The 24148-nt window shown below is 40.8% G+C and overlaps 1 protein-coding gene across 3 annotated transcripts in view; it reads right to left on the minus strand.

Moving 5' to 3' along the window:
- Window positions 1-3551: 3551 nt before the first annotated feature.
- WDCP (WD repeat and coiled coil containing) overlaps window positions 3552-24148 on the minus strand; it is a 100728-nt gene continuing 80131 nt past the window's right edge. For all 3 annotated transcript variants that reach the window (XM_069236024.1, XM_069236022.1, XM_069236023.1), the window contains exon 4: window positions 3552-3934. In XM_069236024.1, the coding sequence (XP_069092125.1) occupies window positions 3768-3934 (167 nt within the window). In that variant the 3' untranslated portion in view covers window positions 3552-3767. The remainder of the gene's footprint in view (window positions 3935-24148) is intronic.

The following is a 24148-nucleotide window of genomic DNA, read 5'->3' on the forward strand; positions in this document are numbered from 1 at the left end:
GAATGTATTTATTTATGTATTTATAGAATAAATAGAGGTTTAAACGTGAATTTACACTACAACTGTTTTTTCTTCTAACAATTTGGTCTGTGTAGTTGTTCACATAGGCTGCACATTGTTATTCTTAAGTGTTTTTCACAGACCTTTTTTGTCAAGGAGCTGATGATTGCACTTAAGAATATACTACACAACAGTGCTCCGGGGTCCCCGCAGGCGCGCGGAACTATTCAGTGCTTATGACTATACATGGAAATCCCCTACGAGAGAAGAGGCCAATGTAATGTAATCTGATGCAATTATGCAAACTGCTATTTATTTTGAAAAAGACTCATTAGTTATTATTGGTCGGTTTAAAAAAGTAAGCAAAGCAACTGAAAAACACATACAGTAAACCAGAATTAGAGATGAGTAGATACAAGACAAAGATTGTCTTCACCAAGATTCTCTGAGGTACAGAAGAGATGATAGTGGGCATATTACCAAAATACTTTGATTAGAAGTACTGTGGTGCACTGAAAAGAACCAGAGCCCATCCACACTATCATATCATGGATCAATACTTGTAATGTTGTAGCACGTTGAAATAATTCACATTAAATAGCCTACTCCTACGAATGTGGCTGTATTTAAAAGATTGGAAACATCTAAGATAAATGATTAACAGTTTCTCAATATCTTCTCCCATAGCCTTGAGATTTCCTGTCTTGCACAATTTTCTAAATTTTCCTTCAGAATTAAGCTACAATCTGATCAGAAGAGCTACACTGTATTGTAACAATATATTTTGATTTCATACCGGTGCCAATAAGTTTGCTGCTTTCGAATTGTAGCTGAAAAGACTATTTTCTAGCAAATGCTCAACATTATAATGACATAAAGACATTAATTGAAACAAAGAACAATGAATACTCATATCAGGTAACAAGACCTACGGCAAGAGACAGACGGCCTGCTTTAGAGTTTGGTGGACGGTGTTACTCAGTCACAAACGTGATGGATATATTGTGCGCCGTATTATGATCCAAATATAGCCTATGGAGATCGCCATATGGCGGATGGGATATCTATCATGTTTGTGACGGAGTAACCAATCCGCAAACTGTATATCAGGCCCTGGATGAGAAATCTCAACACTCTTTAGCCTCCTGGTTAACAGAAATACTTTATTTTAACCTTTTGTTAGAAATAAGAATTCTTCTGTGCCATAGAGTGCTACAAGCACAATTCTTTCTTCTATTTGAATTGTAATAGGGCCCTTTCCTCTCAACAGTCTCTTGCAAGTTCCAAGTACATGTAACCTATAGCACAGCTGATTAACAGCCTGCATTCAATAAACGTCAAACACCTACAGCCAGCTTAAACAGGGCTTTGCTGTACACACTATTGGTCCGAAAATAATGTTCATTATATCATTTTCTGCAAACAGCCTCCGTCATAGATGCTTAAAACTATATTATTCTCTCTTTCTTCTCTTGTCATTTCTAAATGACACACTGAAAATGTGGATGTCTTTCAATGGAACCACAATCCATACCGCAATTCACATATAATCTCTGGCACTTTACAGTGCAGGAAACGTTTTGTCACACTCTTTGCAAGATGTAAAATCCTTTCCAGCACTGTCTGATAACCAAGACGGTGCATTAATACAGATTTTCAGTTTTAATAACAGTAACAGCTGTAGATAAAAAAGTTCGGCAATCTAAAATGAGCAGATGACTCATCTAACAGGTAGCAATACAGCAATGGTAGGTTTACTTGCAGAGGTGTCGTGTGCCTATTAAGGGATGTGGTATATCTCTGGAGGAAATATAGGGTTAGTTATTGCTATGTGATGCTTATTTGGCAAAGCTGGATTTTTATCCATGTGATGACTATGATATTAGTTTGGTGAAGAGGAGTTGTGCCTTTTCACTTCATTTCATGCAGAAAACAAGCAAAGAGCTACCCACAACTGCGACGGTGGCAGGTGAAATAAAAGTAGCAAACACATCTTGTCTCAGAGCCTAAAGAGACTGCGAGCACCTTGGAAACCAAACAAATCCTGCAGCACTCCGACTGCATGTACTTTGGGGGCTGAGGAGCAGAGAGCAGCACGTAGAAGTATGTACGTGCTTATTGGTGCATGGTTGGTGTCTGAAGAGTGCATGGTGCTTATGCAGTGACTTCCTAAGCTTTGTCACACAATCTGTTCTTATCTACTCTCAGCCTTTGAGCAGTGGTGCACAGCCCCGTGGAATAGGGCTTTCCAGCAGTAAGTATAAAGGGGGGGGGCACCTCCATGCTACACAGTGCAGTTCGACTTTTCCATCACTCTTCAAACTATAGGCCAATCTCTCTATTGCCAGCATTGCCCAAAGTACTGGAAAATGTGTTAATCAACAGCTGTATCAGTATTTTGAAACTAACAAGCTACAGCTTTCAGACCCACACTGTTTAATGCATATATTACCCAATCAGCACAGTTGGCAGTTGGGGGCGCCAAAGTGATTTCATACACTGATGACATCCAGCTGTTGTTCACGTGTGGTAAGGGAGAAGAAATTGGGGAGAGTCCATTAAAACCTTCCTTTCCTCTGTCTTTCACTGGATGACCTCACAACATTAAAAATGCCATGCTGACAAAACTGAAATATTATTCTCTGGCCACAATTCCCCAAATTGGCAGCCTCTGACCTAAAGGGGTCCCACCTCCTGGTCCCCAAGGAGTAATAGTCAAGAACCTGGACATTAAATCTGACAATGCTTTGACTTTCCAGCCACAGATTATGTCACTGATTGGAACAAGTTTTGGGCTTTTGCAGACATAAAACATTTGTTTTAACTTTCTTTCACTGTCTACAAGAAAGGTGGTCATTCAGGCACTCATAACATCAAGGCTTCACTACGTCAATGCCCTCTATTTGGGACTTCCAGACTATCTGCTCGACAAGCTGCAAGTGGTCCAAAACAAAGCAGCCCGCATTTTACTTAGCCTGCTCCCAAGAACACGTCTCCACACGTGTGCTCTCCAATGACTTCCAATAGAGAAGCGAATCCTCTTCAAATTGCTAGTCCTCTTCCGTAGATCACTGCAGCATTCTGGTGCAGGCTATTCTTGGGCCACAATTAGTTTCTATGCCCCTCTAGAAATCTGCGGTCAGCCCAGGATTGTCTTCTTGCAAGGATTCTGAAGATCTGTTGCATGAGAATGGGTGGAAGGACTTTCTTACCTCGAACCAGTGGCTTGGAATAGCCTCCCATTGGAGCTGCTCTCTTTAGCAGATACCGGCGAGTTTAAGAAAAGGCTGAAGACATGGCTTTTCCAAAAAGAGTAGGTTCATCTCATTGCGCAGCGCGGGTGACTAAAGGCTTAGCGCCGGGACACTCCGTGGAGTAGCCATACGCTTTTAAGTTTATATTCATTCACTAATATTTAGACAGTCACCAAAATGTTTTACTGATACCCTGTAGCAAAGTCTAGTGTACAACCAATTTTTTTTTCTCACTAAAATGCCTTTCTCATACCCTGTAGGAAAGCCTAGTGTAAAAACCCTTTTGGAGAATACTACTGGAGATCCAGTACTTAGTTTTATTGCACAGAGTAGCCTGAGCACAGAGGTACATCATACGGCATTCTAAATACAATGAATATTTTCCTTATCTACTGCCGTACTGCAGCACAAACACAACATGAAACAGTCTGCAGTTCACAGTGGACAGACTCTCCTAGTGCTAGCATGGTCCTTTTAGCACAGTGATAGCATGGTCTTTTTAACATTGGCAACTTATGTCACAGGTTCCGAATAGATGCTGGCATCGGAGTTATTTTCAGAACTGTGAACTGTGACTTTAGAACGGACACTTGCATCTCGTATTATAATCTCCTGGGCAGTTCTGAAAGTCAAAGGGACAAAACCCTCACTGTCAGTTGTGAGGACAATCCATGAAGAACCTACAAGACACAAAAACACAGGTTAGAAAACAAAAAACAATCAAATTCAATAGGATCAAGGTCACGTGATAGTGACCATAAAAAGTGACCCACGGCATGACAACAGACAAAGGCAGTAGCCAGACTGTCAAAATCATTACATGTAAATGAAACTGAAATACGATACATACCGTTTTCATTCTGATATACATTTTCTTGTGTCAGAGCATTTTGGGGAGAATCAGTTATTTAGTTTTGGTAATGATGTGTCTGGCAGGTCCTCTAAGATTCCCCAGATTCCTCAACTTTAAATGTTCTTCAGGCCCCTACTCAGTCTCAAACTGTTCCTCCAGCAGTTCCTCCCCAATGGCGAAATGTAGTCTTTATGGGGCTCCACCCACAGATTTATTCCCCCGTTAGTATGTTAACACGGACTCATACACGGAGCCGTCTTATACCTTGACACCAGTGGCTTCTCTTTTACCACACTTTTACAATCTAAAGCAATGTGTCACAACATCTGGCCAAAAGAAATTCATCATAGTAACAAGATGGGGCCTCTTACCATTCACATAGAGGATGTCAGCCTTAGAGGAAGGGCAATTAAGAATAGGTGGGAGGATCCACCAAACGCAGTGTAACCAAAAACAAGTAAGTTACTCTGACAGACACTTCTGCAGCAGATTTCCTCATCTGTGAATGGATCTGCTAGCAGTATCCAGTTAAGATGGGACTCAAAGAAGAGAAGAGAGCATTATACCAAGAAATCACTTCTTTCTATCTATCACAAGCACTTTTTCTCACACTATCTGTCCTTTGGTGTGTTGTTTTACTAGATGGGTTGTCCATATAGGATGAATATATTACATTGATATTTATGTATAAGTAAATAAATGAATATATATATTTATATGAATAAATCGTTTTTTTGTTTTCACCTATGTTGTTTTATGATATATAAATAATTTGTCGATCTTTCCCCGTTAGGGCATATTTGTATGTAATGATTATCTTCTACTCAGCCCGATCGGGTTTTTGGGTTACCCTCTGTGGTTTATAAGTATTGTTATCTAAGGGCACAAGTTATAGGTATTTGAAATAACTAACTATAATAGGTGAATTTCTATGGTTTTGTACATTTGAAATGTGGACCTAACTATAATGTCCCTGTAACCTTTGTTTTTTAAGTGAATTTATCTGTTTAAAAAAAACTCTATTTCCTAACTATAATGTCCCTGAAACCTTTGTTTTTTCCAGTGAATTCCTATTTTTTTTAACGTAAAGTAATTTTAATTACTGTATGTTAATCCAACCACCGCTGCAAACAGCTGTGCCAACCCCTATAACCACCCAACCCCGGGCTTCCCACACACTTTGACCGTGCGCAGCGGTATTTGGCCGTGGCCTGTCTCTCTGGGTGTAAGGATAGGTGTGACAGGGTGTATCTGGGTGTGGAAGTGGCTGTGAGAGTGTCTGGGTGTGAGAATGGGTGTCTGTGTCTTAGTGGGTCTGTGAGTGGGTGAGTCAGTGTCTGTGAGTGGGTGCACAAGGGTGTCAGTGGGTGTTTGAGAGTCTTAGTGGGTCTGTGAGTGGGTGCGTGAGTGTCTATGTGGGTATGTGAGTGCGGGCGTAAGCATATGAGTGGCTGTGTGAGGGGGAGAAAGAGTTTGAAAGAGCGAGAGAGAGTGCGAGAGACAGATAGAGTTTTTAGGCTTTGATGGATGATATACTTAAAATTAGATCTTTCTGGACAAATTGAAAAGAAAAATGTATTTGTCAATTAAAAAGAGTGAGATCACCTTTCAGTATGAACCTTAAACTACTGAAGTTTAAAAGAAATTAAGGAAGGAAAAAAACCATGGGCACACCTGGAGTAGATACCTCAACTTTCAGTGTGAGGGTCTGTGACCTTAACCTTTAGGCGATAGGTGGATTCCTTGCTGTGATGCTTCCAGACATATCTATGACAACTCATGTATGTGATTGGAAATAAACGTGAATGTTTCATCACTAGGAAGTTTTAACAGTCAAAACACCAGTAAATAAACAAACACACTGCCAAGCGATACTAGGGTTTGAATCTTCAGAATTGAGTGACAGCACAAAACTGTGACCATTAGGTCAGAAGTGACTCTGTTCCACTGTGCATTTAAATGTAACTATAACATTTGTACCAAACATTCTGCTAGTTTAACTCTTTGAAATCATTGCATGGAGACACTACTGCCATGGCAATCTCTCTCTCTCTCTCTTCCACCCCATTATGGGATGGAAGGAAGAGAGAGAGAAAGAGAGTGACAGGACCACAGGGGTGGCCTGAAGGCCCCGCAGTCCTAGCCAGCTCCACACATCCTGTGGGAGCCGGCACTGCTTCCAGAAGCAGGGAACTGCTTTTAATAGAAACTCCCTGCTTGCAGGAGCAATTTTTTTTATCTGTCTTCTCCACATGGATATTTGAGTGCTGTGAAGACAGATGAAAACTCCGCTTTCTGCAAACGAGAAGGTGTCTTTACCCTGGTCCCTTTTTTTTTTTCATTTTTTTTTTTTCCAAGGACTCAGCTGAATCCGAGTCTCATCATGGCTGCCAACACTTCCTTGTTGAAGTGTTGGCAGCGAATCAGATCGGGAGGGTTCGTGAAGCCTTTTCGTCCCAATAGATATACAAATTGTTTTTTTCTTTAATTACTAAAAAACTACTGAACCGATTTACAATAAATAACAAAAAGGTCGTTATCTGGACCAAAAGCTACCACTCTGGCAAATTTTGTGTAATTCCGTTCAGTGGTTTGGGCACTATGGCTGTTCGAAATCCTTATGGAAAAATGAATGGGAAAAAAGTGTTTTTTGATTCCCCCCCTCAAGCCCTCCTCCCAATTTTTCTCAGACCCTGCTTGACTGATCACCTCAAAACTTTCCAGACAGCAACTCACGTGAGTGTCTAAGTTTTTGGGGGAAAAGTTTGTGAACATTCGGCAACTGGCGCCAAAGATACAGGCAAGTAAAAAAAATGCTTTTTCTATAGAAACTAGCTCTTAACTATAGCTACCTGGTGGCGACTGCTAATAGGTAATATAGTAATATATATTACAGTGTGTGTGTGTGTGTGTGTGTATATAAGACAACAGAAATGCATGCATGAGAGTGTCGTGTCATGATGCTGCCGATGGATGTGTCATTCTACAGATGTGTGTGCGCATGATGGTGATATATGCAAAGTATGCACACCTACATAATAATGGAGGTGCCATTTTATTAATTTTTTATATGCCATTCCAATATTGCTTACACTACACAGAGCTTTGAATAAACAAATTAATGTTTGCTTGTGCAAAATTGAATTTTTTTAAATGAAGAGTCACAGCAGCACACCATGTGGGGTGGGAGAGAAACAGAAGTGTAGGTGGGTGAAGCAGTTAGAGTGGAGAAATGGGGAGTGTGTGGGTGGAGCAACATCTGAGGTTTATCCTGGAAGTAAAAAATAAATGGGTGGAGGAAGGAATGGCTACGATAGGGGTGGGTACTGAATAGAAATTGGGGAAGATGGAGCAACACAGAGCATGCAGGAGCAGGTATTAGTGGAGAGCCACACAAGGGACAGCAGGAAAACCCATGCACTCTCATGGAGTGCTTCAAGAAAATGAAAAAAGCTGTTTCTTAAACATGGACTTTGGAGGGTTACTAGTTATTTAAACAAATGGGTGATAATAAAGGTATACTTCAGGGGAGGGACAAACACATGAAGAGGATGGAAAGCGATTGAATAAGAATCAAGCACATGAGAGTGACAATAAAGCCAACTTATTGTAAGCAATGGGTTGTCTTTAAGCCCACTCAACTTTTTTTGGCATGGTCAACAATTACTCTTCCCAAAGAAGATATAGTTGCCTGCAGACAAGACCCTGGCAGAGTGTCTCGCAACTGGCATTGAAGACTCCAGATTTCATGACCAAATAGGACTTGACCTTGGCCTGTAGGTTTTGTGGCAATTTCTTGATTTTTGAAGCCCTGCATGCTTTTTTAGCCACAATTCTATCAGTTGAATAAAAACAAATCAGTGCTGTAGTGACAAACATTAGATCTCCACCTGCTGAGCAGGTATCTAAAACATAATATTATGGGCCAGTAGCTCTACAACACCTCAATGACATACAGAGATAGAAGATTGGTTAGTTTGGATGAGAGAGCTCTATTAACAGATACTATTATGTGTATGTACAGTTTGCTATGTAGAGCTACAAGTCCACTAGCAAATAGGCTAGACCCCCAAGTATAACACATATTTACCTATGACAGTCCGTTCCTCTAGAGTAGGGAAACTGTGTTAAAGGTGGCTGTCACCATCTAGTTAGAATTCTGTGAAAAAACATTTGTCAACATTTTGTAATGATAAAATAATAAGGGATGTGTGAAATTTGCATAATTTGCTTTCACATATTTACATGAAATTAAAGCAAAATTCCAAACAACTGAGCAAAATGCAAATGTGCGCTCTATTTGAAGATGTGTTGATTCTGGTGGAAGGATGCATTTAAACATGAGTCCCGCAAACAACAGTCAAACGCGTTCTGTTGTGTTCTCATGGTGAATTTCAACCACGAATGTCAAGAAATTATGTAAAGCACAATTTTGTATAACAAGCATAGCTCAAAATTTCCAAATGTACACAAAGTACATCAGCATAATTTAAATTTCGCCCAGGCCGAAAAATAAAACTTTCAAGGACTCTGAAGAAAATTATTCTTTCTGTAATTGAAGGCATTAACACCACTGTACATATCTGAGGTAAGATAGTTAACTTAAACAAGTGTTCTTTTTCTTCTGACAGGAATTACTATTAACAATTCTAAAAAAAGAACACAACTAAGCATAAACCACAATGAGGACTACAGGTGGTGATGGGGGTGGAGGATGGTAACAGTTGAGGAAGGATTTTACCAATTTAACATTCAAAATAGTATGAAGAAGGTATCATCTGATTACTTGCACTTAAGGCACTTAGGGCGCCGTAGCCGTTGACAAACTAAAACACTATCTTTCTTCCTTATAATCTCACTACCAGGCAAACAGTGATCTCTAGAAATGAGAGATCTCCTATAGACTTCTCTTGATCGAACGGATAGAGAACAATTTGTCTGTCACTGTAAATCCACATCTGATATGGCTGCAGCATGGCGTCATTTCTCTTCTATGGCTGCCAGAAAAGTAAACCCCTTGGATGGTAAGAATATGTCCATAATACATTTGTACAACATGCTTAGGGTTATCCTTTTCAATTCCATTGCTGCGCTAATGGCAACGCTGCCTTCATCAACACAAGTTAATGTACCAATCCTTCAGGACATTCACTTCTTTGCCAGGCAATAACTACACATGTTGATTGTAAACTCCTCAAGACACATTCTTCTTTCAATCGCTCTTATTGCACTCTCTTTACTAACTGTGCCTATGTAATTTGAACACGATTCGTGTATTTGCTGTTTAAAAAACAGTGGAATATTGCTGAAGCACATTACATCCACCTCCTGTGAAAGCCTCTGAAAGAGTTTCATGGACAAAATCAGCATTATAAATATGTGCTTTGATAAATTAAATAAGCTCAAAGCACTTCTCTCTCAGAAAGAAGTACCACTGAGCTCCGTGGCTGAAACATCTGCTCTTCATATAGCGTATTCTGCCTTTGAGCTTCAACGACTCCTGCAAACACAATTTACAACTCATTTTGTTGATCTATTAAGACACTGTTCTATATCTTACACACTCACTGCATGGCAGCTTGTCTAGTTTTGGAACTGTCCCCTTTTTTGGTTCTTTATTTTCAAGCCTGTTGGGTGGAATATAAACAGCCACGTGTGCTATGTGATTTTCATTTTTGTCTTGCCGAAACGAAAAAGATCAACATGAACAGCAATTCACTCTATCCAACTGAATATCAATGCCATAAAGCTATTGCATTCTTTCTCGGAAAAGAGCTACTTAGAAAAACTAAGTGCAAACCAGAATGTGTGTTCATAATCTTTTTTCTGTACCATGCTGCAGTCACATTAGGCACAAGGCTTTCACATGAATTTTTTAATTAGCCATTCCAATGAGCTGTGGGATTTTTTTCTGCTATCAGTCATTTGGTACTGCAGTACTGAATGATCTGATTGACTGGCTGCAACACTAAAGAAAAAGTTGTGTCCACCAGAGTCCTGGAAAAATATTCCAAAGGCCACACAACAGGGTATGCAAGGAGGGCGCACCCAGAACTTTAGGGCCATGTGGGGGAAGTCCCAAAGGGACCGTCACTTAAGTTAAATTGAAAAGAAAATAATGATGACGGGCCACCATTAGTCAGCGAGGCCACCCCTGCTGTAAACAAATAAAAAAAAAAATCATTTAAAAATGTTTTTTTTTTTTTAGGTCTGGTCATAGACTAGGCGCTACAGCCAACCACCACTGTGCAGGTTGCAGGCCGCGTGCAGTGGAGGTTGGGCATCTCCAGTGAGTTGGGTGCAAGGCCAACCCATTGCTGCACATACAAAAGGTTGTTTGTAGCGGGAGAGAGGCTGTGTGCTTGCAGGGAGCGGTAGGGTGCAGTGCCCTTCAGCCAAACACCCTACTGGGCTTGGCCTTTGGTGGGTGGACATGCAGTTAAGTGACTGTGGAGTTGTTGGACAAAGGGCCTGACTGGGGATCACTCCCTGCGGCCAACCCTCACTGTGTTCAGCAGAAGGCCTAAGGAGTGGGTACACTGGCTGCAGGTTGGCAGAGGTCGTTGGGCAAATGCTCAACTTTGAATGTGATAAAAGAAAAATCACTGAAAAGGTTAAAGTGACATAGTTAGGTTTTGAAATGAGAAGAACTAATGTTTTAAAAACAAAAATCCACTGAAATTCACCTGTTATAGTTCAGTGAACTAACTATAACCTTCACCCCCACCACGAACTGATTATGACAATGCATATTATATCCTTTGTGGCACGTTAAATGACATCATTGATGAACTATTGATGACAATATCCAATGGACTGTAAATAATTCAACAACCCACACCAGTGCCCCACCCACAGACTTTTATGTGGACACCCCCTTTTTAAAACTTGAACACCCTCGAAAAAATAGTTTGTACTCAATTCACCCTTAACAGGAGTGCCCTCTTAAAAACGTCACAAGAACTGCAAGTTGAAGTAAAAAGGTTGACAGGTATGTATTTGCACTCATGAGACAACTTCTGGCAGGCCCCCTGGAACCCTTAATAGTTTGTTAAAATACATAACACACATTCTAGAGATGAGCACAATGTAATACAAACTTACAGCCATGCTTACACTACAGTGGGAATTAAACACCTCTAAGTGGATCACCCTACATTCTACATTAGTCAATCTGCAATGCCACAAAATCTTCAGTGAGGTTCTGGAAATAAAACACTGACACCTTGTAAGCAGCCTTGTTACACATAATCTGTTTAAATCACTATATTACAAGGGCATGTGCACTATATTAACATTAATATACTATCAACAGAAATGCAGCTTAACATTTTTTTTTTAACAGGCTTCAGCTTTAAGCCACAACCTACTTTAAAACATGCCTCTGCAACCCATATCACATGGACTTAACCTTTATCTTGTTTAAGATTGAGAACTACTTGCACTGCAAACTCTACAGGTTTGTAAATGGAGCACCAATGTAAATTCTAATCATTTAAAATGCCAACCATTCTTGCCTCCAGAGCTTATACCATTTCTTTTATACGCACCCACATGTGTACACACAGTAATTCTATGCTGTATACGACAATATCATCAGTGATGTCATTAATGCAATTTAACATGCTATGAATGATGTACTATGTGAGGTCATAAGCAGTGCAACTTACCTTTAGTCACTAAATTATAACTAATAAATTTCAATTACTTTTCAGTTTTTAAATGTTAGTTATTATATCATCTCACCTAACTATAACGTTACTTTTACATCAGTTTTTCCCAGAGAATATGTACACACACACACACACACACACACACGGATTGTTGCTTTATCATGAGATTAGATGTTTGCATTTCCTGTCTCTGTACTTCCGCCACTGTATTTCATATATTCACACATTTGTACTTATAAATGCATGCTGCATTCAATACTGATTGCACATTTGTTTTATTACGGTTTGACAGCACATCATTTATTCATATATAAATATGTAAAATGTGTAATTTATAATGTATGATAGAATTTAGTGAAGATGAACAGAATTCATATGCTAAATCTAGCATTTTACATCATTCACAATGAGGTCTGCGCTTTTCAAAATAATCAGAAAGTGTAGTTAAGCCTAGTATAGATGTATTAGGCAGAGAGAATCTTCCGCTCTATAGGAGAGTCATACAAGCTGAGCTGCAAATACTCAGAAGAAAGGCCATGGGCTCACTCTCAGAGCTAGATGGTCCTTAATAGCTCAGGATCGCCATAACAGAGGAAGAGCATGATATTCCTCAAGTGCAGAAGGTAAATAACAGCTAAGGTATGCAGGCCAGAGGCCACCTAAAAAAACAGAGAATGGACCTTTGGTGCTAAGAAAACTTAGCTAGGGACTAAAACCCAGGGACTGGTTACAAAGACTGATTCCATCATTTCAGACTGCAAGGAATTATTGAAAGACCATCACAATGTTAACATTCTGTCTAATATTTTGTGTATTAATCAATTTTATTGCCACTGTTGTGTTTATTTGTATAGCTTTATCTATACACATTGGGGGTTATTACAACTTTGGAGGAGGTGTTAATCCGTCCCAAATGTGACGGATATACCACCAGCCGTATTACGAGTTCCATAGGATATAATGGACTCGTAATACGGCTGGTGGTATATCCGTCACTTTACCGTCACTTTTGGGACGGATTAACACCTCCTCCAAAGTTGTAATAACCCCCATTATCTCTACTACAATAAGACATAAGTTTTGATAAATTATTTACAATATATAGTGTGGGGTTCTTGTTCAATTATTTGAAGTCTTTAAAATATATAGTGTAGAATTATTGTGTGTGTCCAACTATAGCAAAATGAGTGTCGTAACTCAATGGTGCAACTATAACCTTGTGGTCTCACAGGAATGCAATGTGTAGGTAGTCCATGGGCTACAGTTCACCAGGTTCCCTGGCTCCAGCTGGCATGCTGGCTCAGCTTGCAATTTGCCAGAGGGTTTAGAATTTTTAACACAATCCAGACATATTTGTTTTGGAAATAGGTTTCCTTAAGGGTGGCTTATGAAAGGCCACAAAGATCTGCTAGGCTATCTGAACGATTTAGTATGACCAATAAAGTACACAAGGGCTCTTATCTTTTAAAGTGAAAAAAAGCCCTTTTACACATTTTTCACAACTGACTAAAGTAGAGAAAAAAATGATAGCTTAATGGTATGATTGATATGGAATGAGGAAAGAACAGTGGCAGAAAATGAGGGCTTGTTCAAAGGGCAACACAATCTTTGTGTACTTGAAAAAATGGCTCCCAACTATTGAAGCTTGAAATTAACTTACTTTTGAAAGGAAATGATTGTAATGAACACGACAGCCTCTCATAAAAGGACCTGATATGGGCGAGTGCAGTGGGTAAAAACAATGCTAAGGTACCATGAAGGGACATGTTGCATTCTCGGAGGGATGACTCTTGTTAAGGTTTTCAATAAAGGCCTAACCACAGATATTTGGAATACTGACTGGTGGCTCCTTATTTTGCAAGAAAGCTGCTACAACAGCTAAATATATCCTTATTGAAGAATATGCTAACCTTGCTTTTTTTTTAGGTGCATTAAGCAGCAGATGATGACTGCAGCAAGGTCAGTGAGGGCTGCTTGTGAAGATTGGAGAGTAGTGAATACATTTATTCTATTTGGCACATAACAGGCACTTACATGGTCTTCTCAGCCTCCTTAAGAATTTGCACGCACTCCTCTGGAAGTTGAAGATATCCAAACTTTAGGACTTCATGTGCTGAAATTCATGATTCAGAACCCTGAGGATTGGATGTTGTAACTGACCCCATTGTGTGAGGAGGTCTGAGCACAGAGGCTCCTTTTCAGGGGGATATATAGACAATTCCACAAGTAGTGAGAACTACAGGCATCTTGCCCAGGTGTGTGCAGCAAGGACAAGCCTCATGGGTGCTTGCTTCATTTTCCGGTATTAACAAATGATAAAGGGTGTGAGGAACCTACTGCAAAGAGGGCCGCAGGCCTGCCAACTAAATGGCATATATCAATTTTATTAGACTCATGCAGTGATGTATGTAATGTTATTAATACCCTCTTGAAAACTGGTTTGGTACCCAAAGGCTTGAAGGCTGCAAGAGTCAGCCCCTTGCCAAAGAAATCTAAGATAGGTCCCGATTATCTGGATAACTGGAGGCCAGAATTTCAAATGCCATACTTGGCTAAACATCTTGTTCGTGTTGTTTTTAACCAATTACCAGCCTCTGTGGAATCACAGTCACTTCTACATCCTTCGTAAGCTTGGTTCAGAGCTTAGTGCAGAATGTGCTACAACGCATAGCTGATGGCGATCAAAAAAATCCCAGTCGCGTTAATTTTATTTGATTTATCCGCACCGTTTGACAACCAGATTTTACTGCAGTTTCAGAGGAACTGAATTATTTTTTACCCTTACAAACCATTTAGGCTGAGTAGAGAGGGCAGTTATCAAAAATAAGACTCACCTGTGGAGTGCCAAAGGGATTGATACCTGTCCCATCTGCTCTTTAACTACGACAACTCTCGATGAGATGATTCATTACATGTGCAAATGACAAATTATTTTCAGGATTAATGACAATGCTGGATTAGATGCAGACGTGCTAAAACCTGTTTGGCCAAGGTACAGCAATGGATGGCAGCCAATAGACTGAAACTTTATGGGGATAAAACTGAGATTGGGTCCCTTCTCTTTTAGACAGAAACGGCTTTAAAGTCATAATTTCGGGTCTCTGGTAACAGGGCAGAAACCTTACCCATGCAAGTCTTGAAAGAATTCTGCACTTATTGAATCCTTCCCAAAAAGTACAGTTGCTGACGGCCTTTTTTTTTTTTTTTTTTTTTATAGCGAGGAGTGATTGCTGTAATGCAGTCTACTTGGGCCTGCTGGCATGTGCAATACAAAAACGCAGCTTGTTCAGAATGATCTTAAATATCAAGCCAGAATTAATATTTTCCTTTCTAATGCAATTAAGGTGGCGTATCGTTGACAAAAGACTACCACTTAAGCATTGTGCCTGGTTTGTAAAGTGTTTATGGAAAAAGCATGAGTTCTTTAAGGGCAGATTTTACTTCTACAAACCAAGGCCAATATTAAGAACTCAAGGAGCTTTTAAACTCGATATTCTCTGTTCAAAATGCACAACTAATGGGGGTTGTGCTTTCTCTGCTCCACCTGATTATGGAAAATCCTTCTGATTAGTCTTAGAAGTGAACCAGAATTGTTTTTTATTATTTTGTATTTGGAGGTACATCATCAGAAACATCATCACATCGTTCATCCAGGACACTTAAAAGAGACCAATGAGGCCGAATGCATAAAACGCATATTTGCAAGCACAATGGTTGAAACTTCCATTATGGATATATTTAATCGAATTTAAAAACAAAAACCTTCCCCAACAAAACAAGACATTTAATCACTGATTTTCCCAACATCTTAATCTAGTAATAAAAGGGCCTGTGTTTGCAAAATGTCTTTGAATTGCCCTATCGTGAGTAAAATAGACTCTTTATTTCCCCAACTCTCTGCATTTTATCGAACCAATCCAGAAAGCACATAGCAGGTTTAGACCTCCAATTCTGCAACTAACACTGAAATAAAATTCTGCTTCTGATGCCTCACCATCATGCCCGACTTAGGGCAGTAGCCATAAGTGCAGTCTTGGGACTTTGGGGGATTTGAATCTGCAGGCCATTTTCTAAAAACATGAAAATACAGTCCCAAAACTCATCCAATTTACCGATTTACCGCAGAGCCAGATAACATGCAATCTATGCTACCCCCCCCCCCAATACACCTAAAGCACTGGTTGGGGCATCCCGCATTGTGTGTAACAACTGAGGGGTCCTGGTAGAATAACAATTTTGAGAAAAATTGCATCTTCTGATAATTTGTACCCTAACGTTGTAAAGGATAGCTTGCTTTTTCTTCGCCAGATGTCCTTGGTCAGAACTATACCTACTTCACTCAACCATAGTGAAGAAATCCTACTATACGTAGCACGCACTAAGGCCCTCATTACGATGGCAGTTTGACTGCCACAGACAGGGTGGTCTGACTGACCTATTATGACTGTGGCACATTGGCCATGGTCCGACCGTCGGCACTGCCAGGTTGCCGCCTGTCGACAGCCTGATGGTCTTGGGGTCGCAATCTGCCCTTTCCGCCAGCCTTTGCATGGCGGTCTAACCGCCATGCAAAGGCTGGCGGAAAGGGGGCATCGGGGGCCCCTGTACTGCCCATGCACTTGACATGGGCAGTGCAGGGGCCCCGATCGACAGCCCCGCTGCGCATTTCACTGCCTGAATTATGGCCAGTGAAATGAGTGACAGATGCTGTCGCACCCAACGCACCACAACATTGCCGCAAGGTCAATTACGAGCCGGCGTCAATGTTGTGGTGAGTTTTCCGCTGGGCCATCAGAAAACTCATAATAGGGCGGACAGCATACCGCCAGCACTGGCGATATGCTGGCTGCAGTGGCTTCAGCGGTCTACAAAAAAGACTGCTAAAGCCGTAATGAGGGCCTACGTTTTTAACCATCTTCTTTTTGTCTAATAAATTCTTAGAGTCAATCAGTTGTAAAATACCATATAACCCCTTAAACGACCACTGCAACCACATTTTATTTCTACTAATAATAAGTGGTTCTATATCTTTCTATGTTTTCCATTTATTATTCTCCAGAATATCAAAGCTTCACAAGGCCATTCACTTCTCATTGACAGATGATCACAGGGTCCACTCTGGCCCTACTCTCCCACTCAACCTGCTCTAAAACATTTTCTGTATTCAGGTAGGAGACTTTTCTTTTAAAAAACCATTATAAAGTCTTGTATCTCAATTTTTTGGGGGACTTTGTATTATAAAGTCCACCACACGCAGTACTTATCTTTAGTTCCAGACTTTATTTCATCTCCACTGTTCAGCCTTCATACAGTTATCTTGATCACCCCACCTCCGGCTCCTCAGCTTCTCTCCTCTGACCAACATTCTATTGCAGCCTCCCATCCCAACCCGAATGTTCCATATACCAACTTTCCACGGGGAGGAGGGATATACCATTCTCAGTCTTATAATGTGCTAATACATATTAATGAGTTATAATTAATAAATACTTATACTCATTTACTTATACTCATACTTACACTATAAATGGTAATAATACACTATTAGCAATTAATGAACATAGCTAATAAACAAACTACCTTACAACACATCTTCCCCACAATAATAATAAAAACTAAGAGAGAAAGGTACCTTGGAAAAGATAAATGAACGGAGAGAAAGAAAAAAGAGAGTGGAAGGAACGGAAGAGGAAAAAAAAATAAAAGAAAATCTCATTGTCCCCTAGAGGCACAGTTGAAAGGTGCGAAATGCCATCTAACCACTGTGGGATTCTAAATAGAGTGGTCACTAGTTATGATTGGAGAATTTAACAATTCTATCCATACTCCAGCATTGACCATTATCTAAAACAACAACATTTCTCTTTATTTTGGTTATGTAGAAGGGACCTGCAAATTTAGAGTCTTTCATATACGACCTTGCCTGACCTAACGGTCTACATACTAATACTTGATCTCTCACCTTCCAATTTTGCATCCTAGTCCCGTACTTCATGTCATATCTTTGTTTATACTTGTCCTGATGCATCCTTACTTTTGTACTACTGTAAGACAATACCTTTTCGTTTTTGTTACCACCACCCAGCCATGATGGAAAGAATTTGGTGCAGGGTGTTCTGCCACGTAACGCAATAAAAGGGGAAATCTTGGTAATAGAATTTGGAGTAGTGTGGTAAGCCCACAACATCTCCCTGACAGCATCCTCTACATTAACGTGGTTAATGGAGGCCAATTGGATGCACTCTTTAATCATTCGATTGGTACGTTCAGCCAGGCCATTTGCCCTAGGGCAATATAAGGCAGTGGTGAGATGTTTAATGCCTACTAAGTCCAGGAATTGCTTCATCATTAAGGAAGTAAGTTGTACCCCATTGTCTGTAACCAGCGTTTCAGGAATACCTTCCACAGCAAAGATATCTTTAAGGAAGAAAATGACAGAATTTGTAGTGATTTGGTTTACGAATTTTGTGGATATCCAATGGGAATGGTAATCAATAAGGACTAAAGCAAATCTTTTTTGAAGACCTGAATAATTAAGGGGCACAATGATGTCAAAAGCTAATTTTATCCATGGTTTATTGGGGACTTGAACCGGAGAGATAGGCGTTTTGCGGACCAGTTTAGATTTGTCACTTGCAGAACAGACCGAACATTTTTTAATTTCATTTTCAATTAAGGAATCCATATTGGGGAACCAAAAGCACTCTCTGATTCTGGCTTTAGTGAGACTGCGACCTAAATGGCCCTCGTGGGCAAGTTTGATTATTTTTAATCTAAGACTCTGTGGAGGTATGATTTTATCATTTCGGAGAATAAAATTATTCTTTTCATTTATTTCCAATCTCACTTCCCAAAAGTCCTTTATGGATTCTTCCAGGTCTTTTCTTAATAATGGCCACCCTTCTTTAGCTCTTTCTTTTAACACAGATAAGGTGTCGTCTTGTTTATACGCTAGCTCCCATTCGCAATTACTAATGGAAGGCAGATCCACTAAAAGTATTGGAGATTCGTTAATTTCCACCTCCTCTTTTGTGTCCATTGGGGATCTGGAAAGGAAATCGGCCGTAGTGTTTTTATTACCGGGAATGTACTCTACATTGAAGCAAAAGTTTTCGAGCCCTAATATCCACCTGGCTATTCTTGGGGTGCTGTTGCTGAATCCCTTGGTGGAGAACACATATACCAGGGGTTTATGATCTGTTCTCAAGACAAATTGGATACCCCACAGAAAAAACTTAAAATGTTTTACGGCCCAGAAGACTGCCAAGGCCTCTCTTTCGATAACTGAGTAGTTTGATTCAGCATTATTTAGGGCCTTGGATGCAAAAGCAATTATTCTTTCTTCCCCATCTACTATTTGAGATAGGGTGGCGCCCAATCCTAGTTTGCTGGCGTCCGTCGTGAGAATTGTCTTCCTGTTATGATCAAAATGACTCAAATGAGGAGCTTCTATTATGGCTAATTTGATTTGCTCGAAAGCACTGTTATGGTCCTCCGTCCAGATAAATGGTGTATGATTTTTTAATAACTCTCTGAGTTTATGCGAAATGGATGAATTTTTTTTAACATATTTGGACATGAATTCCGCCAACCCCAGGAATGAACGTAACTCATCCTTGTTTTTTGGGGGATCAGCTTTTTTTACCGCATCCACCAGGGAGAACTTCGGTTTGAATCTGTCTTTGGAGATTATATGACCTAAATACTCTACCGAACCCACTCCCAACTGAAATTTTTCACTTCTAAGTGTGAGTCCCGCCATCTTCAACTTCCGGAGCACAGCTCTTAACATCTCATTGTGCTCTTCTTCCGTGACCCCATAGACTAGAACATCATCCTGGAAACATAAGGTGTTAGGTAAGTCGCCCAGGATATTCTGCATAACTTTCTGAAAGACAGCGGCTGCTGAAGCGAGTCCAAAGGGCATCCTGTTGAACATGAAAGAGCCAAACGGGGTGGTAAACGCTGTAAGCCACTTAGAGTCAGGATGTAATTCAATTTGATGGTATGCATTTGAAAGGTCCAGAACTGAAAAATATGCTGCTTTGCCCATCGTACTAAGAACTTCATGGATTCTAGGTAGGGGGTATCTTTCCACCCAAATGTTCCTGTTCAAATCCCTCAAGTCAACACATAGCCTGATATCTTTACCGTTACTTTTCTTTGCAACCACAATGGGGGCCAACCATTCTGAACAATCCACCGGTTGTATAATCCCTAAATTTTCCAACCTGTTTAATTCTTCTTTGACTGCATTCTTTAGCAGGTGAGGAATTGGTCTCGTCTTGTGGGCAACCGCTTTAGCTTTAGGTTTAATCTTAATTTTATGTTGAAAATTCTTCAACAGCCCTAGTTTACCAGAGAAGATTTCTGGGAATTCACGTATAAAAGCTTCACCACCATTAAGACTCTCCACACAAATCACTTGATCCGGATTATTAGGGTCAAGCTTTATACCCAGTTCTTTTTGGTGTTGCCACCCCAGCAAACTGGAACCATCTTCCACCACATATATTTTACCTACGGTGGAGCGTCCTTTGAAGGAAATAATGCCTGAGAACATTCCCTTTAGATAAATGGGATCCCTGTTATACCCTTTGGGACAAATATCAGCTATGGATAAATCAATACCATTTTCCTTTTCAATTTCCTTAAGGTCCTGAGAATTGATAATGGTAAATGGGGAGCATGAATCAGCATATACCCTAATCGCCCTGTTATTAATGGTTATGGTACATTCTGGATAACGATTGGAGTTACTATTATCAGAATTTACTTGTAATATAATCTTCTTGATTAACTGGGAAGACTCTTCTAGCTTCTTCTTATCCACCAGCCTAGATGTGTCCTTGCATACTCTTGCAAAGTGGCCCCTTTTATTACATCGTCTGCACACTGCAGATCTGGCTTGACATTGAGTGGAATTGACCAAGTGGTTACTGCTACCACAACGGAAACAAGTAAAGTTAGGCTTATTATTACCATGCAGCTGGGGTGATTTGTCTTTACTTCTGATCTTCAGTATCTTATCTTCTCTGGGGTCACTAGAGATTTCATTTATATGTTCCTCAACAGGTGTGTGTCTAATTTCCTGCAGGCAGATTTCCGTGTGTTCTATAGATTTCGCAATCTCAATGGCTTCCTGTAGGTCCGGTTGTCTCTGCAGAAGCTTCTCCTGAATTTTAGCATTATTGGTACACCGGACCAACTGGTCTCTAATGAGAGAGTCATTGAGTTCTCCGAAATCACATAGCGTACATAGACCTCTAAGAGCAGCAATATAGTTGGTGACACTCTCTTGCTTGCCTTGACATCTAGAGAAGAATTTGTGTCGCTCCAGGACAACATTAACACGGTCTCCAAACTGTTTCTCTAGTTTCAAACATGTAGTTACATATTCATCCTGTACCAACCCATCAGCATTATTGGGATCTGGAAGAGAATCATAAATTTACCTTCCATGAGTTCCTAAATTATGAAGCAAAATATGTTGCTTCCTAATCGGATTAAATTTGTCTCCTCCAATGGCTATGAGATAGGATTCAAAAATTTTAAACCAATCCTTCCACGGAATGTTGGGTTCCCCCATATCATTCAAGAAGGGAATTGGTTGGGACATCCCCGCTGCAGCCATCATTACACTTAGAAAATAAAGTAAGTGAAACACACAAATTATCAATATAATCACAAGAGAGAACACTAAAACAAATCCAATATACCTTGAAAATCGAAAAATTGGTAATTATTGATTCAGTTTTCCTCCCTTTTTTTTTTTTTTTTTTTAATCAGAGAAACGATCTTAGTAATAAATCAATCCCAACATGCCTATATACTGCAGCATAAGTGAATTAAGAATTAAGAACAAGTAGGGCAGATTACTGATGATATGCTTACAATCTTCCTTAAAATATTCTTAGATGTCCACAGAAAAATGTATTGTGCTGTGCCTGTCAGCGTGTATTAGTCTGACAGGCTTCCACAATGAAACGGTGTGTAGAGAATACTAGATGCCTACAGGATCGTTTGTTCTGCTGTGTCACACAGCCCGGACAGGCTTACCGGATTGAAGACCCGACACAGAACGCGTGTGTGTCAGCGTGTTTAATATTAACTCCAACATCCGCTGTGCTGTGCCTGTCAGCGCGTCGCAACTTGACAGGCCGCTGACAGAACGCGGCGCGTTGGGAGCTTAACCGGCCGCTGACAGAACACTGACAGAACGCTGTGTTTTGACGGCACGTTGGAAGAAGAAAACAACGTCCGTAAAGCTGTGCCTGTCAGCGCGTATGAAGTTGACAGGCCGCTGAAATTGACACCCCGTGTCTGTCGGAAAACAACGTCCATAAAGCTGTGCCTGTCAGCGCATATGAAGTTGGCAGGCCGCCGAAATTGACACGCCGTGTCTGTCGGCGTGTTGACAGGCGTCCGCAGCGTTTCGCCTGTCAGCGCATACGAAATTGACAGGTCGCAGCGAAATCCAACGTGCGCCGTGCTGTGCCTGTCAGCGTGTGACAGGCCGCCAAACCAAAACCGCCTCACTCACCACTCGTCCAATGCCCCGCGCAAGTAGAAGACAGGTAACACAGAATCCGTTTCGCCAAATGGAGCACTGAAGTCAAAATTCAGAGGAACACTGCAGGGCAGAACAGGCAAAAGTGGATATAAATGTCACAGTGCCAAATGCCCCTGGAAAGAAGGGAATACACATGGGTGCTTGATAAGATGAAATGCGAGTCAAGCAGGTAGTTGAATAAAGGCAATGTTGAAGAGATTATCCTTTCGACAAAATTATGAGTTATCTTCACCAATAGGCAAACAAATGATCATTGGTAGGACTGTAGGCTTAAAGTTCACTAACTAGTACTCAAGGCATGAATAGGTACATCACAAGGGGTGGAGATGATGGTGCCCCCTTTCGCACTCCCTCGTCGCCAGTATTATAAAGTCCACCACACGCAGTACTTATCTTTAGTTCCAGACTTTATTTCATCTCCACTGTTCAGCCTTCATACAGTTATCTTGATCACCCCACCTCCGGCTCCTCAGCTTCTCTCCTCTGACCAACATTCTATTGCAGCCTCCCATCCCAACCCGAATGTTCCATATACCAACTTTCCACGGGGAGGAGGGATATACCATTCTCAGTCTTATAATGTGCTAATACATATTAATGAATTATAATTAATAAATACTTATACTCATTTACTTATACTCATACTTACACTATAAATGGTAATAATACACTATTAGCAATTAATGAACATAGCTAATAAACAAACTACCTTACAACACTTTGCTCACATTAAAGGGCCACAGATTTGATTTTCTTTTATCATCAAATCGTTCTGCAGGTGGTGACACGAGGAGGATGTTTCCCGAAATCTAAAAGCATATTGTGTACAATGTGCAAAACAGTACGATTTAAAGTTTCTAAAGTGTTCAGTGCTAATCTTGGGCAAGAACTAGACCGAATAAAAGATTAAATAATTGAGTCAACGGCCTTAAAAGAATTGAGAGAATAAAATACATGGAGCTCCTGAAAAACAGAAAATTAAACAGGGGGAGCACTGCCATTTTTATTAGAGCTACCCCAGTCAGTGGTGTCAGCGGCAGAGACCACCATTTGACCAACAGTCCTTTAACTTTAGCTAGGAGAGGTTTATAATTTATATTGTACAACTCTCTAACATCTGTGAAATTGATGCTCGGCATTTAGGTGGCCATTATGAGGCTGGCGGTCTTTAGAACACCACCCTCATGGTGGCAGTCTCCCCGCAGCAGACCTGGCGGAGAAGACCACTGTATTATGAGATACGGAAACCCTGGTGGTAACGCACACAGCAACAGGAATCTCCAATCCTGTCGCCAGCACCCTCCCACCCACGTCCACACACACCCAAGCACCTTCCCCCCACTTCCACGCACATGCAAACACCCTCTCCCCCTCTTCCACGCACATGAAAACCACTTCCATGCACATGCAGTCACCCTCCCCCCACTTTCAGGCACATGCACGCACCCTCCCCACCCAACCGCACACAACCATACACATAACCCCACTCGCACTCACACATACGCACCCCCCTTCCGCAATCATGCACACCCCCACCGCATCCATTCACACACTCCCCCTCTCTGCATTCATGCACACGCACTCCCCCCTCCACACTTATACATACACCCACATACCGCATCCATTCACGCACACAGACACCCCCATTCGCACACATTCACGCACCCAGACAGCCCTATTTGCACACATACACGCACCCAGATAGCCCTATTTGCACACATACACGCATCAAGACCGCACACATGCACCCAATATCCCTTATCTCCCCCTTTGGACGATCAACTTACCTTTTCTG

The sequence above is a fragment of the Pleurodeles waltl genome, chromosome 5, assembly GCF_031143425.1.
Source record: "Pleurodeles waltl isolate 20211129_DDA chromosome 5, aPleWal1.hap1.20221129, whole genome shotgun sequence".
Lineage (NCBI taxonomy): Eukaryota > Metazoa > Chordata > Amphibia > Caudata > Salamandridae > Pleurodeles > Pleurodeles waltl.